Source organism: Phalacrocorax aristotelis, chromosome 14 (genome assembly GCF_949628215.1).
Source record: "Phalacrocorax aristotelis chromosome 14, bGulAri2.1, whole genome shotgun sequence".
Lineage (NCBI taxonomy): Eukaryota > Metazoa > Chordata > Aves > Suliformes > Phalacrocoracidae > Phalacrocorax > Phalacrocorax aristotelis.
In genome coordinates this window covers 4,651,377-4,678,048 of record NC_134289.1, presented here as the reverse complement: position 1 = coordinate 4,678,048, position 26,672 = coordinate 4,651,377, and the positions used below count along the sequence as shown (strand labels likewise).

Below are 26,672 nucleotides of genomic sequence, written 5' to 3'. Positions count from 1 at the left end.
ACTTAATATCATAATGAAAGATTGAAGCCTCGCAGAAACACATGGGACCACCAGAGAAGTGCTGACAATATATGCTACCGTATCCTGGCTTACTGCGACCCCTGAACCTGTCTCCACATGCAGACTTTCAGGACAGGCTGCGAGGAATGCTACAGCCAATGGAAATAACAAGAGGAAGTCAGTCAGACCAAGCATCGTTAGCCAAAGTGGAATTTGTCTTGGGCTAACAGCACCCTCATCTCATTCAGGACCTCTGGAGTTTCTGATCGGCTGGTGAGCGAGACTGGCTCAGTCAATGTGAGCAAAAGTTCACTGCTGAGGAGTCAAGCAGAGTCCTCCTTGACGCCATAGGAAATATTTCCCCCCCTCATATTTCTCGTTATTAAAACCGCATGGAAACTCAAGTTTATGAGCAACAGACCTGGGCTCCTGCCTGGCTGGATATCATACACATCGTTCTGGATAGCAACCCTAAAGTGCTGATGGCCCCACACATCTCTCTCCCAGGTTTTTTTTTTTCCCAGCTTGAAAAACACAACATGCTGGGTGGCAGGGCTTAGCTCCCGGTGCTGATGTTGGCTTGAGTTTGGGGATGGGCAGAAATACTCACTAAAAACGCACTAAGCCCTGCTTGTAGTCTAGAACAAACAGGAGAAAAGCCAGCGAAATGGATGAGCAACGCCCCAGCAGCAAAACAGGCCTTAACACTCTCCTCTTGCCCAACAGATGCTCCCACTGTTATTCCTGGTGTCAGTCAAGGCTTTGGTGAAGGCAAGGGCAACCCGCAGTCACGTAAGAAATTTGGTGAGATTGGGACTAAAAGGGGCGAAGGAAGGAAGGAAATGATGAAATCGTGCAATAGTCCTGAGGTTCCCGGACTCTTGCCGTCTGGACCACATCCGAAGGAAAAGATCCTCTCACGGGCGTTTTCTCTCCCATTTCTGAACATGCAACATTTCTGTGGCAACTGCAGCAATTCCATACATGAAAAAATAATATTTAGCAGATGGAAACTAAGGAAGAAAGTCAGAGCCCTGTAATTAGCTCATTCTCCATGGACTTGCAGATACCTTCAGAGCCCGTGCAGAGAGCTGTGGGTAGAGCCATGTTGAAAGGAGAGAAAACTTCACAAACAGTAGATTAGGAAACCAAAGCAGAGCTGATGGTCAAGGAGCTGTGGAGAGATTTTTAACCATTCTGTTTCCTAAACCCTTACATGTGATTTTGTCTCTTTATCAAGCACTCCCTTCAGAGTTTGAAGCTAAATTTAATCTTTTCTGTTTATTTTGTTTCAGGGCCCTACAGGAAGACCAGGGCTCCAGGTGAATACTTTGTTCTTTCTTTTTCATTCCCTCACACTCTCGGCCTGGCAGCACTTTCATCAGAGGCCCACAGGGTTTGTAAGCTGGGCGAAGGTAGTGATCTCGCATAGCAAATCTGATATGGAAGAATAGAATATTGCAAACAGGACGTGGCTTGTAATGGAGTAGGGACCACATGAGCTTTGTAAGGCCAAATTTAAGGGAAACATAATCCCTGTGAACCCTCCTGCATGCGGGAAATGCACTGCATTTGAAAATGCCTTAGTCAGCTTGAGGGTCTGGTTGAAGAGGCTCGGTGTGCAGTGTTCTTGCTGATGGGGCTTGCTAATTTCAGCAGGATTTAAAAGGCCTAAGTCACTCTGTGGCAAATGCAAAAGTCCATAATAACAGTATGTGCATCTGAGAGAGACAGTCATGAGTGAGGAAAGAGCGTGGGTTCGGGGCTTACAGCTCTGTGCTTCCCTGGTGGTGGCTCTGTGCTTCCCTGGTGGTGGCTCTGTGCCTCCCTGATGGTGGCTCCCGGCTCCCCAGGCTGCTGCTCACCTGGAGGACTGCAGCAGCCGTAACAGGCATTTTCCTAATGAACAAATGCAAACTGTGTTGCTGGCTCTCCCCCTGACTCAGGCCAGAGGCTGCTTGTTGCCTTTTGTGCTTCTCTAGCTCCGACGTGTGAGCTGCAGGCAGCTTTGCATGACTTTGTAACCAACCTACGTGGTATCATCCACCCGCGAGTGCTCTTTCTTGGCTCCCTGTCACAGACAACCTTTCCTTATAAACATCTGGCATTTATTTGCTGTCTTACCGGGAGCTCCCCCTTTGCTGTTATTGCTTGGAGGCCTGTAATGCTGCGCAGTCACATACCAGACACGGTGCCGTCATGTACCGCTCCGACACCAGGTACTCGCTGGAGACCAGACACAGCTCAGCCCCGACCTTGGGCTCTTCCGGCTCGGGTACCAGCCACAGCAGAGCCAGGAGAAATAAAATGAGCTTTTACTTCAAATCATGAGAGAGATCAGCCTGAGCTCAGCTCTGGAGGAAAGCAGCATTTAAGGGACTAAAACACAGAAAAACTCAGCATTATGTTCTCCAGCGGCCACAGAGTAATCCCAGGGCAAGATGCTGACACTGGGAGTTTTGCTCTCTGCCAGCACACAGAGATAGGCAAATAATAGTGGGACTGAGAACCCGCCTAAAACCCTAGAAGAAAGCTGTTCCCCATAATATATCATCTACAAACTTTTACATCAAGCAGCTGTTTAGTGTTTCATCCATCTGCAAGGGATGCTTTTGCAAAGCATATATTGCTTTTCAATTTGTCAAAACATGCATTGCCTGGAAAAGAGTGCTCTGAATACCAAACCGCCCCCCAGCTCTGCAGAGGAAAGTGGCTAAACTTTCACTGGGTAACGGTTTGATCCCAGGCAATAATGTCCCAGTCTGGGATGCACGGCCAAAGAAGCCTCTGCATACACCTGGCAAAACAAATAGAGTTAAGTGCATTCCCCTTCTGGAGATTTCAGATTACGGTCACACACCTTGGGACTGAATGTGGGGGAAGGCACAAGGAGGTGGCACTGATGGGGCCGGTGTCTCCAATGCAGAAACCAGAAAACCAGGTTTGTGTCTACGGATGCAGGCAGCCATGGGCAGGGACACTCTGTTTTACATATGGAAACACCAAACGTTGCTGGAAACAGAGATTATTATTACATCATTTTTGCAAAATATAGAGTAAAAGCTACATGACCACTGAAGCCATAATAGTCAAGACCTCTTCAGTAATCAGCTGCTGTCTTCAGCCAAGCCTTCATTTTTGGTGACCAGGAATGCCGGGGGGGGGGATTATTCTTTTTATTATTATTATTTTTTAAATTGCATAGTTAAATTTAACTGTAAGAGGCAGAAAACTGCCTTGTAGGTAAGTGGCTCAAGAAAATTGCCACTGGTCTTGTGTTCATGTGTTTATGAGGCTCTGTTCAGCGTTGCCTGACCCAGAGTCATTCCTTAAACTGCTGTTAGGATCGTTCACACCCTGACAATGCACTGGGAAGTATCTCAAAGGGGTAGAGGACACTGAACACAGCTGCTCATATGTCTTCTTCCAGACGTGTTTTTTCCTGTGTCAGCTTGTTTTCCCACATTTTTCTCTTGCTTCTGGACAGGACCATATTTTCAAGTCTAAGAGAATCCTGTTTTAAAGTGATAACTCTATAAATAAATAGCTAACACCCAGATGACTTTGGTAAAGAAAGAGAAAAATGTGGCAGTTGGCTACTGCAGGAAGCCAGTTCCCAGGACCTGGATTTTATGAAGTGTTGGAAATTGGGGTTATACTTTGTTAGGCTGAAGACTCTTGCCCTTCTTTTGCTGCCTAAATCACCATATGTAATTTCTGTTGCGAGATGTGCTGGTTTGTCATATGCACGAGCAAACTGGTGGCTTACGCATGTTCTTAAAGACAGGTTCAGGTACATGCAAACACACTTTCCTCTCTCTCTAACTTGCTCTCTGCCTCTCTCAAAATCCCTGGACACTTGCACCACCGCACAAAGCCATGTCTGTGGCGCAGCTCATTTGTGCTGTTTTATAACCTTGCTTTTGGCCAGTTTCTAATATCCTCTGACTTTGCCTTACTTGCCAGGGAGACAAAGGCGCAATGGGAATCCCTGGGCGGCCGGTAAGTCGAAACCTCTTGCATGTGCCTTATTCTCCCAATCATCTTCCAACCCTCAAGATTTTGGAGTGGCTTTCAGGGATGACCCAAGGTGTCAGCCTGAGAAATGCCACCCTCCCTGAGCCCCGCACCTAAGGGGATCTCCTGGTCGCAGCAGGGTGGCCAGCCCTGCAAACAACACACATGCCAGCGGGGGTGTTTCCATGCCCTCTGCCATATTGCTCAGACCCTCCTCTGGTCCAGCATCCCTCGCAGTTGCGTACCTTGTGCGCCGGCTGGGCTCGCTAACCGTGGGCTTGCTAACACGCACCCCTACCTGCCACTGGCAGCCGCCCTTTCCAAAGAACCCTGCCCTGAACAAGGCAGGGGCATCTCCTGCCTGGCTGAGCACTGTATTTTGGAGCTGTTCTTCCCTCGGACATCCCAGGGTGAGGATGAGGAAGAGGGCTGGCTGGGGCAGGAGCTGAGGCCACCCTGCTCATCCCAGCCCCATAACCAGGGTTTTGGGGTGGGGGAGCGTTCCCTTGCCGCTGATGCCTTTGTTTGTCTCTCTCTCTCTCTCTCTCTCTCTTACCCCCTCCTGCACCCTCTTGCATGTGGCTGCGACGGGTGCCACTGACCCAGGGACTAAAAGGGCAACCTGGAGAGAAGGTGAGTTGGCTCCTCACAGCCTGTGGCATCCCTGACTGCCCTCCTCTAGGGTCAGCCCAAGCCACCGGTCACAGTCATGGTGACTGCAGCTAGCTTTGGGCTTTCACCCTCCCTGAGCTGCCCATTCTCTTCCCCGGCAGTGCGAGTTTATCTCCCAAATTCCTTCCAGGCTACTCAGCCTCTGAAGATGCTGTGTTTCTTGTTTAGGACAATTTACTAACAGCATAAGAACCAGTGGGTACACGCAGGGCTCCCCTCGAGGCTTCCTGGGTTTTAACCATTGAGTTTCTTCCCTGCTGGCAGCAATCCTTGCCCTAATCAACCCAGAGATCCCTTCCACCTCCCAGGTTAGCCTGTTCCTGGTGCAAGGCATAGCAAGTTAAAAAATGGCACAGCACAGTCCTGTTTCTGACATGGTGGGACCTCTTCCTCCTATGGAAAACTGATGGTACAGTTTAAGTCTGTGGGATGCCATCTCCCAAACTGCTGTGCAGCAAGTTGGTGTTTGTCCCTCCAAAGAAGCGGTGGTTTGCAAAGCATCCTACTGCTGGCCCCCACGTTTTGAAGTGTTTGATGCTTCAGCATTAGTTTATTTTCCCCAGAGCTGTGAGTATATCCCACCTGCAAGAACAGTGGAATGGAGGTGTCTGGGGGTGTGTGTGTGAATAACCAAATAACCACGTGTAGAAACTAGGAAAGGGATGAATATTCACATGATAGGGGGATCATCCGTGCAGGGCACTGCCATACCAGGCCCATTTGGTCTTATTCATAGGAGATAGAGAGAAAAACACAAAGGAAGGGCAAGATAGGACAGAGATTCTCCTCCCTTGCTTTCAAACTTCTGCTTGCTCATTGGAGCCAACCAACATTATCTAACAGACGAAGATTTCACCACCTGAAGCCACCCTGCTTTCTTGCTGTGTGTCCTGGCATTTCTCTCTGGCCAAAGCTTTCAACATGAAGGGTCAGTGGATAGATACAAACAAACAACGGAAAAATCACTCTTAATAGCCCATGCTTCCCCAAAGCCCTCCGTGAGAGTCCTAGTCCTTGGCAGGCCCCAGCTTTGTTTTGCAGAGAGCTCTGCTTGCTTGCAGGCTGCTTGGTTTATGGGATGCTCCATCCCAAGGCTCCCCAGCCCTGGGCACTTCTGGACCTGCCTCTCAGGAATATGCCATGTTTTCCAAAGACAGGGACACGTCCTGCCCATCACACGTCGTTGGTGGCTAGAAGCTGGAGAGGCAGCTGTTTTCTTTTCCAGCAAGGGGCTTTCCTGTTTTCATGCACATCCCAATTGGGTTCGAGAAGTGCACAAGCGAGGCATTTCTGGTGGCAGCCAGTGAGCTGCCCACAGCTCCCATTTCCCTGGAGCCCAGCACATCCCTTCCTCTTTCTTGTGCGAAATACAGTCCTTCTGGACTCACAGGAAGGAAACAGCAAGGGTTTCAAGCCATCTTTCACACTTCTAATGGGGCAGAACCTCTGTTTTGCCAGAAAGTGTTTTATGTGTTTATAGTTTTCCTTGCTGTGCAGCTTCCATTTTCTGGCACATCTGAGTAGCTCCAAATTACATCTCTTCTCCCAAAGTACGGGGCTAGAGCTGGGGGAGGCCAGAACGGCAGCTGCCCCATAAGCCCTAAAGGTCTCACGCCTTAAGTACCCTCATTTAACCCCAGTCTTGACGGGAATATAATTGTCTTTGTATTTTCCTCTCCTCCTTTTCTCATCCCTTTTCCTCTCCCTTGTCTCTATGCAGGGTGCTCCAGGAGAAGCTGGCATGTCCATCATCGGGCCCCGAGGTCCACCCGTAAGTGGCTTTTCTCTCTATTTTTGACTGATGCAGGATGTGGGCAAGTTACAGGGAAAGATTTAGGAGGGGCGGTAAGACACAGCATCAGCTGGAGAGAGCAAAACCGCTGTATAATGTGGTTCTTATGCTGAGCCAGCCTTGGTTTTATACTGCTATTATATACTATATATAATGAAATTACAGCCCATACCCTAAAACAAATAAGGAAGCCTTCCCTTGCAAGGAAACCATATTGCTGTATTTAAAAGGAAGAAGCATATTTCCTTCTTGCAACAGGGCTGCTACCACTTTTGGAGAAAATACGCCCTTTGCCTGGCTGTTCTCAGCCTTTGGTTTCGTTAGCAGAAGACAAACCCCCTGATTTTGCAGAAGAGCAGGATAAGAACTAAGCTGGTGACAGGGGAACTCACAAAGATGGGTAGTTCAGAGTTGTTCAGAGGTCCTTGTCAAGTGCCAAAAATCTTGGAAACTCTTCAACAGCACAGCTACCGCTATCTGGAAAGTCCTTTAGTGGGCTGGGGAGCCAAGGAAAGTGTAGGCAGGATTTTGCACCCTCTTCCGGTGAAAGTGTCCCTGCAGGGCGCAATGAGTCAGTCAAACAGCTTTTTGCAAGGATAGGGTCATAAAAGGCGACTAACGTGAAGGGTTGGAGCACTTACATGCCCTAAATGCTGGATGTTTCTTGCACTGCAGTTCAGCCATCAAGCCTCTGTTTTTGTGTGGAGGCAGCCAGCCCTCCCCACACAATCCCTACACAGCCTCCACCAGAGATTTCCATGAAAAAGACCTGGAGACTCAATTTTCTCCCTCCCAGTGGGCGCTTCCGATTTTGATTAACCTGTGAAGAGCACCGTCCTTGACCTGCAGAGAGGATGGGCCGCCTGCAACTTTTGTTTCACAGCAGAGGTCAAGTGAGAGAGACCTAGGCGTGCAAACACTTGGCTACATCTGGCTTTCCAATTAACTTTCCAAAAGCCCCATGATAAGTGTTTCCAATAAGAAACAGCTTTGCTGGTTCCCAGGCCCACCTGCCTGGCATGCTGGAGTTTGAGAAGCAACAGAACCAAAGCCCGAGACACAAACGGGTCTCCCCAAGTGTTTTGTGCTCAATAGATGGTCCCTGACCACATAGTGAGGTGAGGAGGAAGGGCTGGCAGGTCTCTCAATGCCAAGCTCTGAGCAAGATCACCCTGCTCCACAAGCAGCAGATTTTGGAGGGGAAATGCTCTGTTGCTTTTGCTGTTTCTCACAAGCTGTAGCTCTCAGCCTTCTGGATAGAGTTGTTATAGTAACTGGAGAGAAAAGCTGTCAGTCTCTGTCACCGTAGGTCCTGCAAACAGAGACAGGCACTGCTGTTTTCCTGAAGGACACACGCCTGGTCTGCAGGACAATTTTTAATGTCTGCTTTGGTGCTGCTGCTTTGCCTCATTGCCTTTGCTGCTATTTTGCTATTTGGGAAAGTGCAGAACACGTTGCATCTCCAAAGCAGCAGAAAGCTTAGATGGCAAATCATATTTAAAATGGGCTTTCGCCTACCCCAGTCAAAGCCTTGAGGTGCCAGGACTGGCACAACTCCACACTTCCACCCCCAAAGCCTACTGTGAAGATGATCCAGTTTCCCGGGGAGCTGGTGATAGGTCAAAAGGATGGCTGAGCACTGAAGACAAACACGGAAACCCCGGCCAAGGGGCCACTTGGAAAGACGTGGGATGACAAATAGTTTCCAGATTTTTGTTTGGAGGTTAAAGTTTTTGCTAGAGCTCAGAGCTGCTTAACTTCTGGCCAGAGAGGGACAGTGTGCCGATAGTGGCAGAAACAGACGGTCTCCATGATTTGGCAACTCCTGGGATTACATACTTCATATGATCAACATTTTAAAAAGAAGACAAGGAAAAACAGTCACCCAACAAAAACAGTCTCTTGGAATTGCTCACTGCTGAACTGTTGTTTTGGCCTGATACTGTGCAAATCACTCTGCCGTCCTCCAAGGAGAAAGAGGCAGCAGTCTGTAGTCTACAGAGGAAGCCAAATTGCACAATTTCCAGGTTTTCTCCCTAATTCTTTTTTTAGCACTTGTCCAGGGAGGTGTCCAGCAGGGAACCAAAATTAATGAATTGTGGCTAGGCTCTTCTTGATTCTTGCCTTTTCAGAAACCAGCGGTGGACAGATCCTTTAATTTATAGCCTATCTTCCCTCCTGGTCACTGGCCAACAGGACCAGGTGGTTTTATATGTATCTTGCAAAGCAAAGCTGACCAAGTTCAACTTTGCAGAACTGAAAAAACAGTGCAAATGGGATTAGGGCCTGCTAGCATTGTGTATAAAACCACAACTGTTCAGCACAATGCAAGGCATTTTGTGGTAGGGGCATCCCTCAAACTCTGCAAAGAGGTTATCTGGCCGCACCTCTGAAGGGCCAGGTCTTCACTGAGTCTCTCTGCAGGTAGAGGGAGGCTGGAGGAGATGTAACCTGAAGGTGAAGGTTTTCTCTGCCAGTGTGGCTCTGAGATGTCTCCCAGGGAATTAACACTGCTGTGCTATGGCAAAGCTCAGCCTTGCAGCCCAGTACACCTGTCCCCTCCTTCCCTTTCCCTTCCTTTGGCACCACATGGACTAGCTCTGGTTAAGGCAGGGATGTACCCACGTGCATTTCTTTTCAGAAGGGAACCCTTATTTATAGGCAGCTCCTTCCTAGGGAGACCCCTGTGGGACTCAAAGAGTCCAGTCATAGTATCACAAATTGCCTAAGAAAGCATTTTCTTCCCCAAAATGAAGCATGAGAACACATAAGAAACCTGGGCTTTTTGGCATTGTAGCATGGCTTTCAGGGAAGGCAAGATGCCACAGCAGTGGTACAGGATTTACCTCATCCTGCTGTTTCCATCTACATGGGTGTGCTTCCAGATCTGCTGAAGTCTCATCCGTATTGCTTCCTGACTTGGCTCATGCATTTTTGGGGAAATTGAGATTAAAAAAAAAAAAAAATCCTTAAGTAAAGCAGTATCTTTTCTGGATACCCACAAATCTAGAGTCACTGTGATATGGGATGTCACAGGTCCCAGAAACTGAAGAAATATGAAAAATTAACAGCCAGGACATTTTCTTTTTTCAGTGTTTTTAAGTGGGTGATGAAGAAGCTGCCAAACACATCCTAAGTCAGTGTTTGCTGTACCTGATCCCAGGGTGGTAGCCAGTGCTGGCTAGACAGAAAGAAGCAGGGGAAAGGACTTGGTGCTCATGTTCCTTTCATCATACTGCCTAACTTTCCTTTTTCTCTTAGCTCTCAGAGGAAAGAAACAGAAAAGAAAAAAAAATCATCTCTTCTCCAGAATTATTTGTGAGGAAAATGAATGTACTGGGGTATGAGATTAGGGGAGGAGGAGAAGAGGGATGGCTGTATTTAGACACCAGTGACCTGCAAGGTTTGTCTTGCACAGAGCAGCACCCTGCACTAAACACCTCCAGTCTATGGCAGCAAGAATTGCCATAAAATGAGATCAGCCTCTGGAATATACTCCAAAAACCTAGTGTATGGGCTAGGGACACCCATTTAATTAATGTAGAGACTTCAAGGAAACTGCTTGCAGTCCAAACTGGACCTGCTCCAGGATTTTCTTGGCCCTGTACAAATTGGAGTGGGGATGAGAGATTTCCCTTCCTTCCCAAGATGCTTTCTCCTTGGAGGGAAACTGGGTCTTGGGTAACTCTTCAGAGATTCATAGGATAAATGGACAGAGGCCGGAGGAAAGGCTCTGTAGAGAGGCCTTAGGGTCAGTCAAAATTCACTTCAATTCCTCTGAACTGCTGTCTCCACTTCATCCTTCCCAGGGACAGCCTGGAACAAGAGGTTTTCCTGGATTCCCGGTAAGTGTAACTGCACACCCGTACCTCATAAATTAGCAATATTACTAGGAAGTGTCATTAGTGCTTGCTGTATCTCATCATTTCTGTCAGAAACCAAAGACCTGACCTGGTATCACTTGAAAAAGTAATTTTTTCTTCATTTGTTTTTCTTCTTTTTTTTTCTTTTCCTTTTAAATGATACTTAGGGGAAAAAAAAAAACCAAACCAAAACAACCAAAAACAAACCACCTCACAACTACGAAAGGAAATTATTTTAGAAACCCCAAGTGTTAAAATAACACAGTTGAAGCCAGGTCTGTTCAGTAAAAGAAAACCGTCCTAGGAAATAGCCCCAAACAAAGAAAATATCCTCTAGGTAGGTGGAATTCCAACCTTAATTGAGTCTTTAGGTGATATTGCAATAGCAGTGAGCACCTGTGATCCAAACTGGGCCCTGCGCGATGCAGGTCAGCTGGGGACCATCCTAGGCTAAACACCCTGGTCATGCCAAAGGGAAAGGACAAAAAGCATGGGAGGGTGATTCTTCTCCAACACTGTTACAGATAGACAAGGGAATGGAAAAGAAGCCCGGGAGAGGACAAAGCAAATTTCATTTCAGTCCTACAGTTGCTGGCAGCACTCTCTGAAGCATTGAAGCTGCTAGAGAACTCAAACGGTTGCTATTTATTTTTATGCATTTATGCCAGACAACTAGGAAGCCTAAGGCAAACACAAACACCCCCTGCATCCCTGCTCCCACCAGGCAGCTCAGCTGCTGCTCCAGGACAATCAATGTGCCAGAGCAGGTCTGTGGGGGAGACTCTCACACCTGGAAAACAGGAGGAATTGGCAGCCTCCAAACCATCTGACTGGCCTCCATGGCTCTGCCCTTTGCAAAAAGAGGGGCTGTGAGCTGCCCCTGGGCTGAGGAGAAGCAGATCTCTCTAGGCCTTTGAGGTCTTTTGGCTTTCAGAGGAGCAGAAAACAAATCAGCCCAGCTCATGAGAAAGTACCGGGTGGGACAGTGATCTGTGGAGCCTGTTTCTCATCAAACAGTACCTTCAACATGCTGCCGAGATGTATGTCACCTCTTCCCTGGGACACTTTCATTATTCTATCATTCGCAAAAATTCCTCTTCCCCCAGAGGTGGATGCCTTTTAAAATCAGCCTCAAAAACTGCTGATTTTCAACTAGTTTACAGGTCACTGCAAAATTTGAAATGCCGAGCATTTTTTGAAAATTGCCTATTAATACCTCCTCCATTCCCTTCGTGTGTCCGGTGCTGCTGCTGAAACGGACTGACAGTGAGCATGTCCCTCAGAAGCAACTGGGGAGCTGGTCTGGTACTCAGTGGGCCAGGGACCTGCCAGGAGCCGGCGTGAAGGCACAGAGAGTTACCTCATCTCCGCATCCTTTCCCCGGCCCATGCAATCTTGTGACACATAGGGCTTGCTGGGGCAGACGGAGAGACACCCTGGTGAAAGCATTTCTCATCATTTCTCCTTTTTTATTTCAGGGCCCTATTGGCTTGGATGGCAAACCGGTAAGCAAACAGCTTCTCTCAAGGCTTTCTGCCCTGACTCCTGCCAGCCTGCCTGTTAAAGAGTATGTTTTTAAGAGGATTATTTTGCAATGTCATGCACACGCATGGATTAAAAGAAAATTAGAAGGTTGGCAGGCAGGAGGATACCACAGATGCCTTTGCGGGAGATGCAGGAGTCAGGAGATGAGGGAAGGCAGAGTGTGGCTGCTTCCTTTCTAGGCAAATCTATAAACTAGCACTTCACAAGTGCAACAGCCTGGCTGCTGCAGGGAAAGCAGGCACTCCCACCCTGCGTCAGACAGAGCAGGTCCCTGGGCACCAGCCCTCTGCCTTAGACAGCTGACAGCCTAATTTGAAGTCAACACTACAGCTTCTTTCTCTTTGCTCCTGTGCTATAAAGAGGTGCAGTAGAAGAAGAAAGGAGCCTAAAGACCTCCATACTGTCCTTAAAACCTTCTTATAATCAGCTTTGTAGTAGAGGGAGAGACCTAAGTTCTTCCCAACCTTCAGAGAGCTAGGCACAAATATAGCCACTTCCCTATGAACCCAACTGACATGAAACCCAAAGCTCCAGGCAGCCCCTTAGCCAAGTTCCCCATCGCACTTCCCTTAGCTGTGCTGTAATGGAGAAGGAGCTGGTAGTACATACCTCTGGCACCTAATTTCCTACAGCAGGACCCTGTTTTTGCCATGAGGAACAGCACCCTGCCAAGGCCAGCAGCATCTTATACTGCTCTGCGGACACACGTGAGCCCCAGCAAGGAGCCGTTCACTGCACTCAGCTGTAGCTGCTAAGCAAGCCTGAGCGAGGCTTAACCACATCCCATCCATGCCCTGCAGAGCCTTTGCACCCCATGTCCATCCTCCAGAGCTTTGTTATCAGCATTTTGGGTAGTGGAGAGTGGTGTCCCGTTAGACGTGCGAGTGAAGCTCCACGTTCATGGCATTGCACCTCCCTCGACAACGTAGGGTGACTGCATGTACCTCCCGACGCAAGGGGAAGTGGGTTAAGCCAACATCTACAGACTGCAATGGTCGAAGCTGAGGAATGTTTTTTTTCTTTTGCAGGGTCATCCTGGACAGAAGGGGGAGATGGTAAAAAATATATATGTTTGTCTGCGGGTTGGTTTAAAATTATGTTGCCTCTCTGCTGGGAATAAGCTCATAGGCAGGGTAGTGATCCTAGTCCAGCTAATGCACTAGCTGTGTCCCTAATTCTGTAACTTCATAATAGCAGTGCTGGGATGCACACCTGTAATTTTTACATTACGGCTATCAGATTCATCATGTCACAGCAGTAACTCTGTAGTTATGCATGGGACATGTTTTCCTTGCAGTTAGCAATTACGTTCTTTAAATATACTCTGGAAGCTGACATTTTTCGTGGTTGGCCTCATAGCACAAGTCAAAGTCGGTGGAAAGTTTTCTAAAAATCCATATGGCAGCTTTCAACTTATCTAACAGAAAAAAAAGCATATTTTTTTATATTAAATATCTCTCTCTCCCCTCTTGAAGCTCTGTTTCATACACGTATCGTACTAAAATGCTTTTGGTTGAAAATTACAAACTTAGGCCACACTTGATAGAAACCCAAATGTGGTCTTGTTCCTCTTGACGTCTCTGGTGGTAAAATCCCCAGACATGAGTATGTCAAGCTAGCAGCTCTGTAGTCACCTTTGCTCACTGAAAAGCTGAACGTTTCCTTCTGCCAATCCTGTCTATTGAGCTGGAGCGTCAGTGTAACGCTCTGGCAAGCACATGTTGAAGATCCCTCTTCCCTGCTCTTCAGTGGAGCGGTGAGCTGACATCCCCCTGTTGCACAACCCTAGCTCAGACTGTTGCAGCTCAGGCTTCAGCCCTGGCTGCTTCTGGTTCGACCTCAGTGTTTCGGCCAAGGAGACACCCTATCAACTGCGGTCCTGGGACAATAAGGGTGTGTTTTTCTGATGATTTTTCCCCTCTCCTTTTGGTAATTGTCCCCCGCAGTGCAGCCAGAGCATGTGTGCATTTTCACTCCTCCAGAGTAACGAAGGGAGCCCAGATCTCTCTTGGGAACTTTTCTCCACAATTGTTTTTAAAAGCTGAGTTTCCACCTACTCCATACACTGAGAGTTTTTGTCTTCTTGTCACTGTAAATGGGAATCCGTCTCACATTCATGACAATGTGTTTCTTTAAAGGGTGCTGCAGGTCCCAGGGGACAACCTGTAAGTATCCCATCTCTTGCAATCACACCTCCTCCTAATCCCTTTCCCCTTGCATGCACTGAACTCCTTCATTTACTGAGGGCTTTTCTGGTCACTTTTCTCTTATAGGGACCCCCAGGACAAAAAGGAGAAAAGGTAATTTTAAGGGGAGACATGTTGAAAAGCAAATGTAAAAAGTGAGGAGGGAAGGGGCTCAATGGGCTTGGTACTGCTTGTCCTGACTCTGAGCAGCTGAGAAATAGAGGGCTCTGGGGAGAGAGGACAGGAGGGAGGGTGCTTGTCGGGTGCAAATTGGCATAGCTGCACTGAATTCAATAGAGTCACAACGATTTTTATACCCTCTGGATCTGACCCCAGGTGTCTATTTTGGCCCCCTCTGTTTGGTTTAAACTCTTTCCTTTTAATCCCCTTCTTTCACAGGGTCAGTGCGCAGAGTACCCGCACAGGGTAAGTCATTAGCGTTATTATCGTCTGTCCCGTGCCTTCCTGCATGTTAATCCTCCTTCGTTTGAATGGCTTTTTGTTGGAAATATAGATCAGTTCATTAACAAGATGCGTCATCGGGGCCCTGAGGGCAGCACTCGGCTGATTGATGTGTTTCGCAGAAAAGCAGCAGATAAGGTTTTCCAGGAGGGATGTTGTTTCTCTGGTCTGTTCCTGCCCACCGGGGCTGACCCCCAGCTAAATTGCTGCTTCCTGGAGACCCTGCCATGTTCTGTGCTGGAGCAGGGAAGGTCAGTGTCCTCACCCCAAAACCCAGCAAAACCTGGGGTTTCTGGAGGAGTAGAGGTAACCCATTCACACCTTGTGCTGCTGCAGCAGCTCCATCCTGCTTCCACAGACTCTGCTGTGGTTGCGTGGCCAGCAGCAGTTTGGGGTTTGCGGACCTCGGGGAGACTCTACTGTTGTTCCTCCCTTTTTCTTCCCCTTCAACGTTGCATAGAGACAAGGGGAAGGGTTGTGCTCCCTGCCCAAAAGTAACCCTGACTGCCCTTGGCCACGGTGCTCGCACTGGTCCCCATGCCAGCCCCCCAGGCCTGGTGGGCTTTCTGCCTGCAAAGAAGAGGCAGAGAGGGAGGGTTGATGCCAGCCACCATCTAATGAAAGCCAGGATGTTGCCCCACTTGCCTCTTTGTCCTGGCCTGGCTGGCATGTACCACAGCCAAGAGAGGAGAGAGTACATCATGGGGTTTGAAGGGATTACAGTGGTAAAATGTAAGCAGCTCTAAAAACAACTGGAGTGCTGAAAATCCACTGGAAATGCATTGGAACGACATCATATGAAGTGGCTGGAATTTGTAATCTGGGTGTACAAAGAGACAGGCTTAAGGGCTTTCTGTTTATTTTTGATGGGCCTCTGGACAATTAGCTGGGCTCTGGTCCCTGGCCCCAAGGGAGCAGGGCCCTGGATGCTCTGTGCCGCAGAGGCAGGGGAGAGAGCTCAGCTGGCAGTGAGGGAGAAGGGGGTATGTGCCAGTACCGGTACAATAATAGCCGGTCAGCTGTGTTTATTTAGGCGAGCTGGCTCACTAGATTGTTATGTTAAAAAGAAGCTAACAACAATGTTCACCCGAGAGGTGTCCTGGGTTCATGTTACAGCCCTTGGCTCTGACTGTCCCCAGTGCTCAAGGTGAAACGCAGCGGCAAGACCTGCAGCAACACTGGGAAACAGAGATGCAGATTGCGCATCACTGGGAGCAGCCTGGGGTCAAACCTGGGGGCAAAGGCACGCTGGTTTGGTGGGTTGGGTGCTCCCCAGGGTGACATGCCTGAGGGCTGTGACTGCAGGGAAAGAGCTGGTGCAAAGCCTCACATCTCCGCAAAGCCTGGCAACGTTTCCTTGGCTCTCGTGGAGGTACTTCTGGTCTCATGAGGCAGGAAGCTCAATGTTTTAAAAAGCCCATGAGTGGTGCCAAGGCAGAGGCATGCTCACGGGAAGGGTGGCTGTCCTCAGATCAGCTCAAGGGTGGGCTGTCCCAAAGGGCCTAGTCACAGGCATAAATCAGCCAACAGAGATGCAGTTCCCTCTCTTCCTCCCAAAATGAAAATTAGGATGACCCTTGTTGTAAAAATGCTACACGTTTGACTGAACTGCAATTTGTTCTTGCTTTACTGGTTGATGAGGTCCTTTGTCAGATACTCTGCGTGAGGAAATGAAAACCAGCATCCTGAAAAACCAGGGATGTTGTTTCAGTTTTGTTTCGTCTTTGTTTTCTTAGGAAGGAAATGTAAGGCTAGGATGTATGCCTTGGCTCGTGTTGTAGTTTCCTTTTTTTTTTTTTTTTCTGTATGAGTCTGTATGGCTTGCACTTTTGTGAGGGACAAGCCCTGGCGTGGGGCCACCCATTCGGTGTGAGCTGGCCGTTTGAGCTGCTCTGAAGTGCCACCCTGGGGACGGGCGCTCAGCTCAGGGAAAAGGGGGACCAGCCGTGCTCCATCTGCTCTCAGAAATGCAGTGTGTCTAACCAACCCCGTTTGTGTCATGTGTCTTCACTGTCCCCTAGGAATACCTAAGTACCACCCTTGCAGCCCTGCGCTCTAACCAGATCCTTACGCTAAAGGTTTGTGGGTAATGGTCTGATGGGACCCAGTTCTAGTGCAAAGGCATGAGGGTGCGGATCCAATATTGCAAGCTGCCTTCTGAAAAAAACCTTGCCATCGGGACACAGAGGGGGCAGGGCAGGAGCTGGGTGGAAGAGGCTTCAGGTTTCTTCTCTAAACTCTCCCACTTGCACCTGAATCCATTGCTGGGTCTTGTCTCACCTCAGGACTGCTTCTCTCTGTTTTCCTCCTCATCCTTTCCAGTATCTTCTCTTTGCTTCACTGTAAGCTGCATAATATTTCAGATACACTTCAGCACTTGAGGAGCTGGGCAAAGCCAGCTCAGCTGGGTCTGGGTCACGCATACAGACATGCTAGGCACAACCAGCATGGTGCTGTGGGGATTTACAGCAACAACCCCCTTGCGAAGGTCAGCACAGTCCCAAGCGCTCTCCTGAGCTATGGGGACTCTTGTGCTGTCTTTTGGAAAGAGAAGGATTTCCTTCAGGTAAGATCGGCCTAGCTGATTTTCCAGCAGCACTGCTTTCGTTGCGATAGCTTGTGGCTGTCTGGATCAGTGCGTTTGAACACAACCACCTGACAATAGGGTGGCAATGCTGCAATATTGGGTTGCCACTTCACTTTGCAACAGGACTGGATCCTTGCTTTCACTGCAAACATGAAGAACAATGTTTAAAGGGGTTAAAGTGCGCTGCCTGGATGCATACGGTTACTGTGGTGGGAGACCTATGGGCACACCTCTCAGATCTGCATGCACAGCTCACATGGGGAAATGTTGCACACTGGGGCACGCTTCTGTACCTGAGCACAGAAAGCCTCTTTCTCTTCTCCCTGTGTAAATCAAGAGCAGCTTCTGTAGAAAACTGATAGGAACAGGAAAGTGGATCAGGCCAGAGGAGCATTCCTGGGCCTGGAGCCGGCACGGTGGGTGCCAGGCTGACAGCAGCATGCATGCAAGTGGAAACTGGATACAACAGAAGGACGAACAAATGCTCTCGAGCTTTAGTGCATTTGATTTCTGTGTGTCCGGGTCAGCTTTTGCCCTAAGGCAGGGTTCGTGGCTATACGCAGTCAGAGGCTGATATTACTGTTAAACAAGGAAAAGCAAAGCACAGGCTCCCATACCCTCCCTGCTCAAGTCTCAGAGGCACCAGGGTCTAGTCTTCTCCCTTGGCCATGATGGCTATGTCTGCTCACCTAAATGAACCACACCAGGACCTGTTTGCTGGCCATGACGCCTGCTGCTGGCCCTCCCTAGCACCTCTCCATTCCCTTTCACAGCCTGAGGAAGGGTGAGGCACAGAGATACACTGTGTTTCTTGTAAGGGAAGTTGGAAAGAAATAGGGAACCATACTTGGAAAGCATGAAGAGAATTAGCATTTTGATAGCTATCTCAAATCTGATGATGAGAAATTAAGAGAAACAATCCTGTCACCGGAGAGCTTAGCAGAGTCAGTGGGGGGACACCTTGCAGTCAAAAATCCCCCAGGTAAGTTTTATTTCTGAGCAGAGGAAGCAGTAAAAGCTCTGTGCAGTGGTAGCATCGGGTTGGCGAGTGGTCACCCTGTGCCTGCCGGGGCTGCCACGTGGCCAGTCCCCCTGTGAGCAATGCATGGCGCAGAGGAGCTCAGAGGTCTGCTGGCAGGTACCTGTGCCATGTGCAGCTCTCATGCGGTGGTTTATTTTCACGGCAATCTCTCTGTTCCCCTCTTCTCTGTTCTCTCCCCTGGCTGCTCTCTGACTCTCGGTGCCCTAACGGCCTCCTTTGCCCCACGACCTTCTGGTTTGATCTTCTCCAGCTGTTGCCTCTCCTCAATTCGGTGCGGCTGGCTCCACCTCCGGTCATAAAGAGACGCACTTTCCAGGTAGACTTCTCCTCCTCGTTGCCTGTTTCTAAACCTACCTTGACGCTTGCGACTAATCAGCTTGCTTACCTGTCTTTCTTCCTCTACAGAGAGGTTTCCAAGAGGTTCAGGCAGAGCTGAGGGACTTTCTTTGAAGCAGAGGAAATCTCTGATGTGATAATGTGGCTAAAAAGAAATGCAGTGAAGCCAGTTTTTTAAACTAAGAGAAATGGGCCATGAAACTGTTCTTGGGACTGTCGACAAGAAGTCTCCTACCTTAAGGAGTCAGTTCCTGCATATTCAATCTCCAGGAGAGGTTAGAAACCTCTTGCTGAAATGCAACTAATGTCTGTGAAATTTAACTGAGATGAATGAATAGGCAAACACTTCTTCTAAGGGCTAGTCTAGTCTGAGACACTTGGGAAAATGTGTTTAAATAAGTTCTTGTAATGGTTTCATTAAATTGCATTAAATCTTTGTGTAAACACATTTATTTTGGTTTCCAGGGCTATAATTCATGTTTAGTTTAGTTTATTTTGGGAATGAATTCATAAAATGAATTATGAACTTATGAATAGTGAATGAGAGTGTCCATAGTCAGAGTTCATGTGGCTTTTAATGAGCCCACTTTAAGCTCCCTCGTTCCATCAGTCGGGATTAACTTTCCTGTGTGGACAAACGGCTGTAATTACCCCACTGAATTGTGCTGGGCACCCTCTATTCAGTGTCTGGGTTTTGTCACCCCGCTGCCTGTCTAGACAGTCAGATGCTAGCAGGGAACTGCAGTCTGCAATACAGGCCTTTACCACGAGGTGCCTGGTCCTTGCCCAGTGCTGGTGAAGTCCTCATGTTATCACTTGAGCCCGTGGTCTTAATTCAGTTTCTACTGATTCAGCGCTCGCACCACACAAAGCCCTATGGCTTGCACCGGTTGCCCTTCAAAGCGACAGTCTGAAGAGCCGGGCCAAGGACTGACCTCTTGGAAAGGCTTTGAAAGCTGAAGTTTGTATCCAGGATGAAGTGGGAAACTTGAATAGCTGCCCCATGTCCTGTTGTCAGCCAGGGCTGCAGATTCCCTCTATCCCCCAGAGGCTAACTTCACCAGACAATTTTGCCGTGATCCATTTTGCCATTGCCATATTCATTCCCTAAGTGCAGTGAAGTGTAATCCACCCCTACAGATCTGCCAGCACTGAGCAATTCCAGGAACCCAACATATGAATACTAAGAAAACATGTGAGGCTTCAAAATAAATGTTAGCACCAGCATCTGAGAGAGGAAAACCCTGATGTTGCCTCTGAGCCCATGAACAAGAGTTCTTTGCCTAAGGGCTTGGGCTTAGCAGAGACATGAGCTGAGTGGAGACCTGTGCTGGGAGGCCGAACAAGCATTGCACTGCTGAGGCACAATCAGAGTGGCTCGCTGCTGCTTGAAAGAACTGAAAGATAGCTCCAGTCAACAGCTAAAAATATAGAATGACATCTGATGAAAATGACACCTAATCTCTAACTTACTGTATCCACTTACTACCCAGTTAGATCTGTGGTGGTCTTTTTGTGCTGAATGCATTAATAAGACTATAATGATGTGGTAAATAACATTTGGCATGTTTAGGGATCTGTATGGATGAGCTCTCGCTCACGCAAAGCACACGCTGTCTGACGCAGTGAAGCAAAGGCAATGTGAACCGGAGTTTGGGTGAGCTCCTTCCAGCCACTCCCTGTGCTGGGCAGGGCTCCGTCTCTCCCCATCTCCCTGTCCCCTGCCAGGGGATGTTTCCAGCACTGTGCCACATTTCCAGTGCCCTAAATCTGGAGCACGGACTAGGCTGACAGAGAGCAGCTGAGGTGGGAATAGAGGCTGGAGAGCCAAAGGGAGACACTGCATTCTCACGGTGCACCCATGGGGGGGTGCTGTGAGATTCATGCACCCTTTCACACCCCCACAGTGGGGGTGCTGTAAGATGCAAGGGGAGGGAAGTCTCTGAAGATTGGCTGAGAGGTCAGGGCAAGGGGAAATCTAGAAATATACTCCAGTGTCCTCCAAACCTCTTGTCTTCATTGGATCCAAATTCCCTCCCAGATTGAAAAGCTATGAGACCACTGCCAAGGCTGTGGACTAACACTGAGTATGGAGGATAGGGAAGCTCAGGAAGGATCCTGTGTCCCTTTGCACGGGCCACAGGGTGAGCCAGGATCCACTTAAAATGTGGGGAAAAGAGAGGGGCACCTTTCCTGCCTGGCCCAGCAGGCTTGCCAGCGTGGGCGGCAGCTCTGTTGAGGAGAAGGGCTGTTGCTCCACACATGACCGAGCTTCCCGTGAGCCTCGCCCATGTGTTAGAAATTTTATTTTAAATAGAGCTCATGGCAGAAGGGATGAAATTTGCAGCTTATTACTTTAATTTATCATTCTAAATAATGCAAACATCCCTGTATCTGCATGTTTTACTAAAAGCAGCCAGGATAAACAGCCCGCTTGGTAGGAACACATGCAGGGACAGATTTCGTGCATCCTCCTCAACACGCAAGTGCATGAGAGCAGAGTTAGTTTTACCCAGCAGCAGTGTATAAGGCTGCAGAGAGAATAAATGTGGCAGAGACTGAACTGCACACCCATTGATTTATAATTGAGAAACAACCATGTTTGATTTCTAGCTTCCCATGGATCCACCAAGGAGATTTTTTCAAACTTAAATTGGGTCGCTAGCAGTAGGATGTCATGATATGTTATCTAGGGAGGGGGAATGGGAGGGGGAGCGCATGAGACTAGCAGCTTAGCATGGGTGTCACGGTGCCTTAGGAGTTTGCTGGATTCATCAATTATAGATCAGCAGTCTGGTATTCAAACGTGGTGCTTCCAACCCACTGTCTCCTCAGCACTGCTTGGTCTCAAGTCCAGATCCTTTGGGCCAGATGACATTGCTGAGGCATGAGCCACAGCCGCCGAATGGCTACTGAGGGGCCTGGGGAGGAACCAGCTGAAATGGCTCCGTTTCAGAGAGCTTAAAATGGCAGGTGGCTCTGCACGCACTAGCTTGTTAAATCTTACAAAAACAAGCTCTGCCTGGTGTACATAGGCCTGTTTTGGGTGGTCTCCAGAAATGCCATGACGATCGTGTTATTTTCTTTTGGTTTTGTGGCATTTCTACTTTCGGTCCTTGGCAAAACAGAGGGAGTGTTGTCCAACAAATATAGCACAGGGAAAAAACTAGGCTGTGGTAAGAGATTGTGGCTCTGCCTGGAAGTGCCAGTGTGGTCACGGGAGGCTTTGCTTCACATATGACTGTCAAGTGCTTTGGAAAGCCTCATGAGAAACTCAAAAGATGTTGGGCCTTGACATATAAATTGTACTTGACTGACTTATGAAGAAAAAGATCTCTTTTCAGTCATCTGTAGATCCCTTTTAAAGAGAGCTCTGACAAGGTGGCCTCCGATGTCTTTGCAAACTGCAGGGTGCTGGTTCCTGCTGCCCAGGCAGCCCGGCTGTCCTCAGCGGGGCTCTGCCTCGCTCTTGGAAACCTCTCCTGGCACTAACGTGGGGCTTGCTTCTCCCTCTTCTGCTTCAGCCGGGCTGACCTGCCTTGGGCCCTTGTGGGGTGGTGTGAAGGGTTTGCTCTGCCTGCTTGCTGATAACCACATGTTTTAACGATCCTCAGGGTGAACAAGGACAAGCAGGAATCCAAGGTCCCCCGGGGCCCCCTGGCCCACCAGGGCCCACTGGACCGGCTGGACCTGAAGGAACCCCAGGACAGCCTGGGCCAGTTGGGCCACCTGTAAGTCCAATTACAAAAAAAGCCTTCTGCTTCCTCTTTTCCTAGGGTGCAGACAATTTCCTCTGGCCTTTGCCCCTTCTGAAGCCAAGATAGCCACAGACAGGAGATTTGCAGGAAACATGGATATGTCGGGAGGAAGAAGTTCCCGGGAAGGAGTGGGAGTGGGAGGGAAGGCGGAGGTGTGTGCCATGCACTGTTGCTATCTAGACACGCACGTGCGAGCGGGTGACACCAGGCCCATTTCCTCCTCCTCAGCCTCTGAAGACCGTCATGGGGAGGAAGTAACCTGTGGTGTGTAATTATCCTCCTCACAGCAGGAACCTGACTGATAAGAATCCCTGTGACCCCTTTGAAGTCCTGCCCCATCCTGTTCTCAAGCTGGTAGCAAGAACCCAAGGAGGGCAAAACCAGGAGCACCATTTAAAATAATATTGTTAAATGGCAGAAGATAGGGCAGAAAACCCTGCTAATGTACCTCTGACTTTCAACAGGGCAGAGCGGGAGAACCTGGGAAGCCTGGCAGAGATGGAAAGGTGGGTACCAGAAACCAGGTCCGTTCCTGGGAGCTGTGGGGAGAAACATGGCATGCTGGCCCTGCAGCGACTGCAGTGCAAAAGGAGTTTCCACCCCCAAGAGTTTTCAAGGCCTGCTATCAAGACAAGCAAATCTTCTCCCCTGAGGCAAAAGTGCCTCTTCACATGCAATATAAGGGTCGGGTGTCCTGTAAGCATTCTCATCTCTCTTTGAGCACTAAGGAGCCAAAGGTGTAATGACTAAACATTTGAATTGCTATAAGCAGACAACACCAAAGGTGGTATAGGCATCAAAGCCTATCTAGAGTAGTTTTCTCCTTCCATCTGCTCACATGAGGAAGGCAGCTCCTGTATGGGTATTTTGTTTATTTATATTTACGTACACACATATCCAGTGTACTTCATGGTTTGTATCAGGTAAATTGTTTGGTTATTTCTCATTTAAAACCATAAGTGGTTTGTTTGTTAATATATTCTCTCTACTTAGCGTGTCAGAGGAAGCTGCAAGTGCCTGATTTACTCAGAGCTGCACAGTGGGCTGGGAACAAGTTTCCCAAGAAAAGCCAGAGAAACAGAAAAGATTCTGATGCATAAGGCAAAGCAGCTTTTTGGTCTTTTGTTTCAGTGAAACCAGGCTTGGAGGGATGGAGCGCTATGGGCATGAATCTATTTGGGAGTGTAGGTTAAGATAGTAGTCATCTACATGAAGAATAGATCGGGCGTGTTTGAGCTTACTAGTGCCAATCATCTCTGTAAAGGGGCATTTCAAACCAAAGCAGTCAGCATCTCCCATCACCCTGCAGCCCATGTAACGTTGTCTACATTTGCCAACTCTAGTGTCTGTTTTGATTTTATCTACAGGGCTTACCTGGGCCTCCTGGACCAAAGGTGAGATGCCTGGCCTCACTTAGAGGGAGCAAGGTGACAGAGGGGTGGATGCTCCTGGCAAGGAGAGATGTGTACATTTTAATGGGTGGAGGAGGGGTAAAGGTTACATCAAATAGCTGAGAAAGATTTCTAACCCAATTCAGTATTGCCTTTGGGGCCCGGCCCGTGTGCTGACTCATGGATTTTTGTCCAGGCAACATGTCTGAGTCGCATCTTGACTGAGCAAGGCACGCCCCGTCAGTCCCTCTTGCAAAATTCTTTGCCACACACAGCTTTATTGGCTTCTTCCACACTCAAAGCATTTACCAGTGCTTCAGGAACTGATTTTGCAATGCTATTGTTAACTCCACCACAGTTTCCCATTTGTTCACTTGCCAAAATGTGGGGGCGGGGCGTGTGTTGTTGTTTTTCAGCTGCAACCACCCGCCCCCCGCCCTTGGCTTTATTTGAGATATTTAGCCAGAGCGAGGAGATAGGAGCTGCAGAGCTGGGCCATGTAGCTGCCATGGATCATCCAGCTGCTAGTGCTTATTGTGCCTTTCATGCTAGGGCTCAGTCCAGTGCAGGTAACAGCGACCCACGGGTCTGAATGGTCAGGGATTCAGTGGAGTCACTCTGAGCAAAAGGTGAACTTTCCCCATGGAATGCCCTTCCATCCCAGCATCTTGCCTAGGGAAAAGGGCAGGGATTTGTCCTTCTCAGGCCAAGCCTCACTTTCTTTTGTCTTTTTGCCTTTGCAGGGAGACCCTGGGGTTCAGGGGTACCCTGGCAGAAAGGTAAGAAGGGGACCTCCAGTATTGTTAAATGAATTAAGGTGCACTGATGCCTTGTGGGATCAGAGATGCAAATCTTTGGACTCCTCTGGAGCCCTCTGCTGAGCTCTGCTCCCACTGGGCATGGGGCTGTGACAGGCCCACAGATCCCCTGCTGTCACCCACGTAAGGAGAGGTTGGACCCAGAGATGTAGCTCTCCAGTAGCTATGGTACAGATGCGTCCCTGTCTGTGTGCCTCTCTATACCCTCTTGCAGGTTGAAATATCCCTCTTGTGCATCCAGACCTGAACACGAGGTTGGAAAGGGCGAAATCTGTGGCTACATGTTGCTGGAATAAAGCAGAGGTCAATCCTGCTCCAGGTTAAAAGGCAGAAGCTGGCAATGCCCAAATGTCTTTAGCAGTAGCTGGTTAACAGCAGGGTTGTCAAGCGCAGAGGGTGTAATGAAGAGACAGAGAGAGAGATAGGGGCAAGACACAAAGGAAGATCAAAGGGGAGAGGGAATGAAGAGATACTGCTGAAGAGATGTCAGCTGGAGAAGGGGAAGGTGAATGTTCCCAGCAGGTGGGAGTCCTGTGTCCTGTGTTATCACCACGTTGCTTTATGGGTGCTCTGCGAGCAAAATGGCAAGACCTGAGAGCTTTTTAATTAGTTCTGTATAAACTGAGAAGTTTTTGTTATGTCAGGAAGTGGAAATTATAGCCCCCGCGGACCCCAGCCCACTCCTGCAGACAGATGCAATTTATTGCCTCTTCTTCCAGTGAACTGTCGTTTTTTCCATTAAGAGCCCGTCCTGTTGTGTGAGCACTGGGCAGACGGCTCTCAGCAGCGGTGAGGGGGTCCCTGCGATGACCTCGCAGCGAGGGCCTCTCCTACGAGCTCCTCTTACATGAAACAACTTGTCTGGCTAATTTACTTACCAAGTAAAGAGCCTGCACTGATCTCAGAGGAATGAGCCTGAGGTTGTGACCTTTCTCTGGGAAAGGTGGAAGGAATGGATGAAAGTAGGGGAGAAAATCCTCCCTGGTGAGTGGGTCAGGGGAAAGGGAAAACAGGGCAAAGAGTTGAGCAAAGGTGTTAGCTCTGATATGGTACGGGATCGTGGGACCGTTCCCTTCAATCCGTACGTTTCGCATCCTGAATATCTTTCTTCATGCAGAATGGTGCTCCTCTCCCAGAGAGGCCCAGATGGTAGGTTGGTGTGTGGCGGGCACCTCTGTGTGGAACATCCCTCTCTCATGTTTTCTGACCTTTCAGGCATCCTGCAGGCTCCTTTTCTTGCTGTTCACTGTGTTCTCTTCTTCCTCCGTTTTCTTTCTTCCCTTCCTCAGGGTGATGTGGGCGAGTCAGGCCTGCCTGGAGTGCATGGCCTCCCCGGAGCTACTGGCCCCAAGGTAACCCTTAAACTCAGAGTCAGTGGGGCTGTCTTGCAAGGGCAGATAGGTGGCACCCGAACCTAGAGATGTGCTAAAGGAGTACGGAGGGTCGGGGGCTGAAGGCAGTTCTCCGGAGCCTGGTATGAGCCATGTAAACAGAAAGACTTGCTCCTGTGTAAAGGGCCTGAGCAATTTTTGGCCAGAGTGATTCCCCGCTGCCTGCACCAGAGCCAGGCACAGCCCTGCACAAGCCCCCATTAAAGAGTAAAACTCACCCAGCCTTTAGAGGCTTTTGTGTGGGAGAATGAGTATATTCTGGTCCATGAAACAGATTGATGGTTTGTCTACACCCAAAACACGCAGGAAGCATTAGTATGGGCGACCTGCAGCATCCACTCCAGCAACGTAAACTGCCTTGCATTCCCAGGGAGGGGTGGGCTGCAGCCAGAGCTCAGGCTGGTACCATGTTGTTATCAGGAGCCAGTTCTGTCTGGAAGCCTGGGGTTGCATTTGTCACACGCTCCCTACTTTGGCTACTTTCTCTTTGGCCCTCACTGTTAATGATTGTACTGCTTGCTCGATTTCATGTTCACTGTCCCTCTCTGTGTTTCCTTCCTCTTTGTTCTTCACTGGGCAGGGTGAAAAAGGGGACGCTGGCATAAAGGTAGGCATGAGAAATACAGTTTTCTACCACGGTAGATCATCTGGGAGATACTGCTCCTTGGGCTGATGGGTTGTAAGAGGAAGTTGGGTCTGAGGCAGCACTGTGGGGTATTTAATGGAGTACACATCTGTGCTCTGATTAACCACAGGCAGACACTCCAAGCTCAGGCAACACAACCAGCCTTTATCCATTTGGTGGAATTCGA

The 26,672-nt window shown here is 48.9% G+C and overlaps 1 protein-coding gene and 1 long non-coding RNA gene across 7 annotated transcripts in view; one reads left to right on the top strand and one right to left on the bottom strand.

The window, feature by feature from the left end:
• LOC142064456 (uncharacterized) overlaps nucleotides 1-26,672 on the bottom strand; it is an 80,111-nt gene that overhangs the window by 2,940 nt on the left and 50,499 nt on the right. For 2 of the 3 annotated variants that reach the window (XR_012663111.1, XR_012663110.1), the window contains exon 4: nucleotides 23,635-23,708. This is a non-coding gene — a long non-coding RNA (uncharacterized LOC142064456). Of the gene's footprint in view, nucleotides 1-18,555; nucleotides 18,648-23,634; nucleotides 23,709-26,672 lie in introns of those variants that run through there. The other variant, XR_012663112.1, reaches the window with a different exon arrangement.
• Nucleotides 1-26,672, top strand: part of COL13A1 (collagen type XIII alpha 1 chain) — a 90,986-nt gene that overhangs the window by 29,628 nt on the left and 34,686 nt on the right. For 2 of the 4 annotated variants that reach the window (XM_075109460.1, XM_075109462.1), the window contains 14 exons: nucleotides 1,296-1,322; nucleotides 3,967-4,002; nucleotides 6,410-6,460; nucleotides 10,291-10,326; nucleotides 11,823-11,849; nucleotides 12,918-12,944; nucleotides 14,028-14,054; nucleotides 14,163-14,189; nucleotides 14,475-14,501; nucleotides 16,559-16,615; nucleotides 22,117-22,233; nucleotides 22,725-22,766; nucleotides 23,628-23,654; nucleotides 24,395-24,430. In XM_075109460.1, coding sequence (XP_074965561.1) covers nucleotides 3,982-4,002; nucleotides 6,410-6,460; nucleotides 10,291-10,326; nucleotides 11,823-11,849; nucleotides 12,918-12,944; nucleotides 14,028-14,054; nucleotides 14,163-14,189; nucleotides 14,475-14,501; nucleotides 16,559-16,615; nucleotides 22,117-22,233; nucleotides 22,725-22,766; nucleotides 23,628-23,654; nucleotides 24,395-24,430 — 522 coding nt within the window. In that variant the 5' untranslated portion in view covers nucleotides 1,296-1,322; nucleotides 3,967-3,981. Of the gene's footprint in view, nucleotides 1-254; nucleotides 274-1,295; nucleotides 1,323-3,966; nucleotides 4,003-4,623; nucleotides 4,651-6,409; nucleotides 6,461-10,290; nucleotides 10,327-11,822; nucleotides 11,850-12,917; nucleotides 12,945-14,027; nucleotides 14,055-14,162; nucleotides 14,190-14,474; nucleotides 14,502-16,558; nucleotides 16,616-18,416; nucleotides 18,483-22,116; nucleotides 22,234-22,724; nucleotides 22,767-23,627; nucleotides 23,655-24,394; nucleotides 24,431-25,758; nucleotides 25,822-26,440; nucleotides 26,468-26,672 lie in introns of those variants that run through there. The other 2 variants (XM_075109458.1, XM_075109461.1) reach the window with 2 other exon arrangements.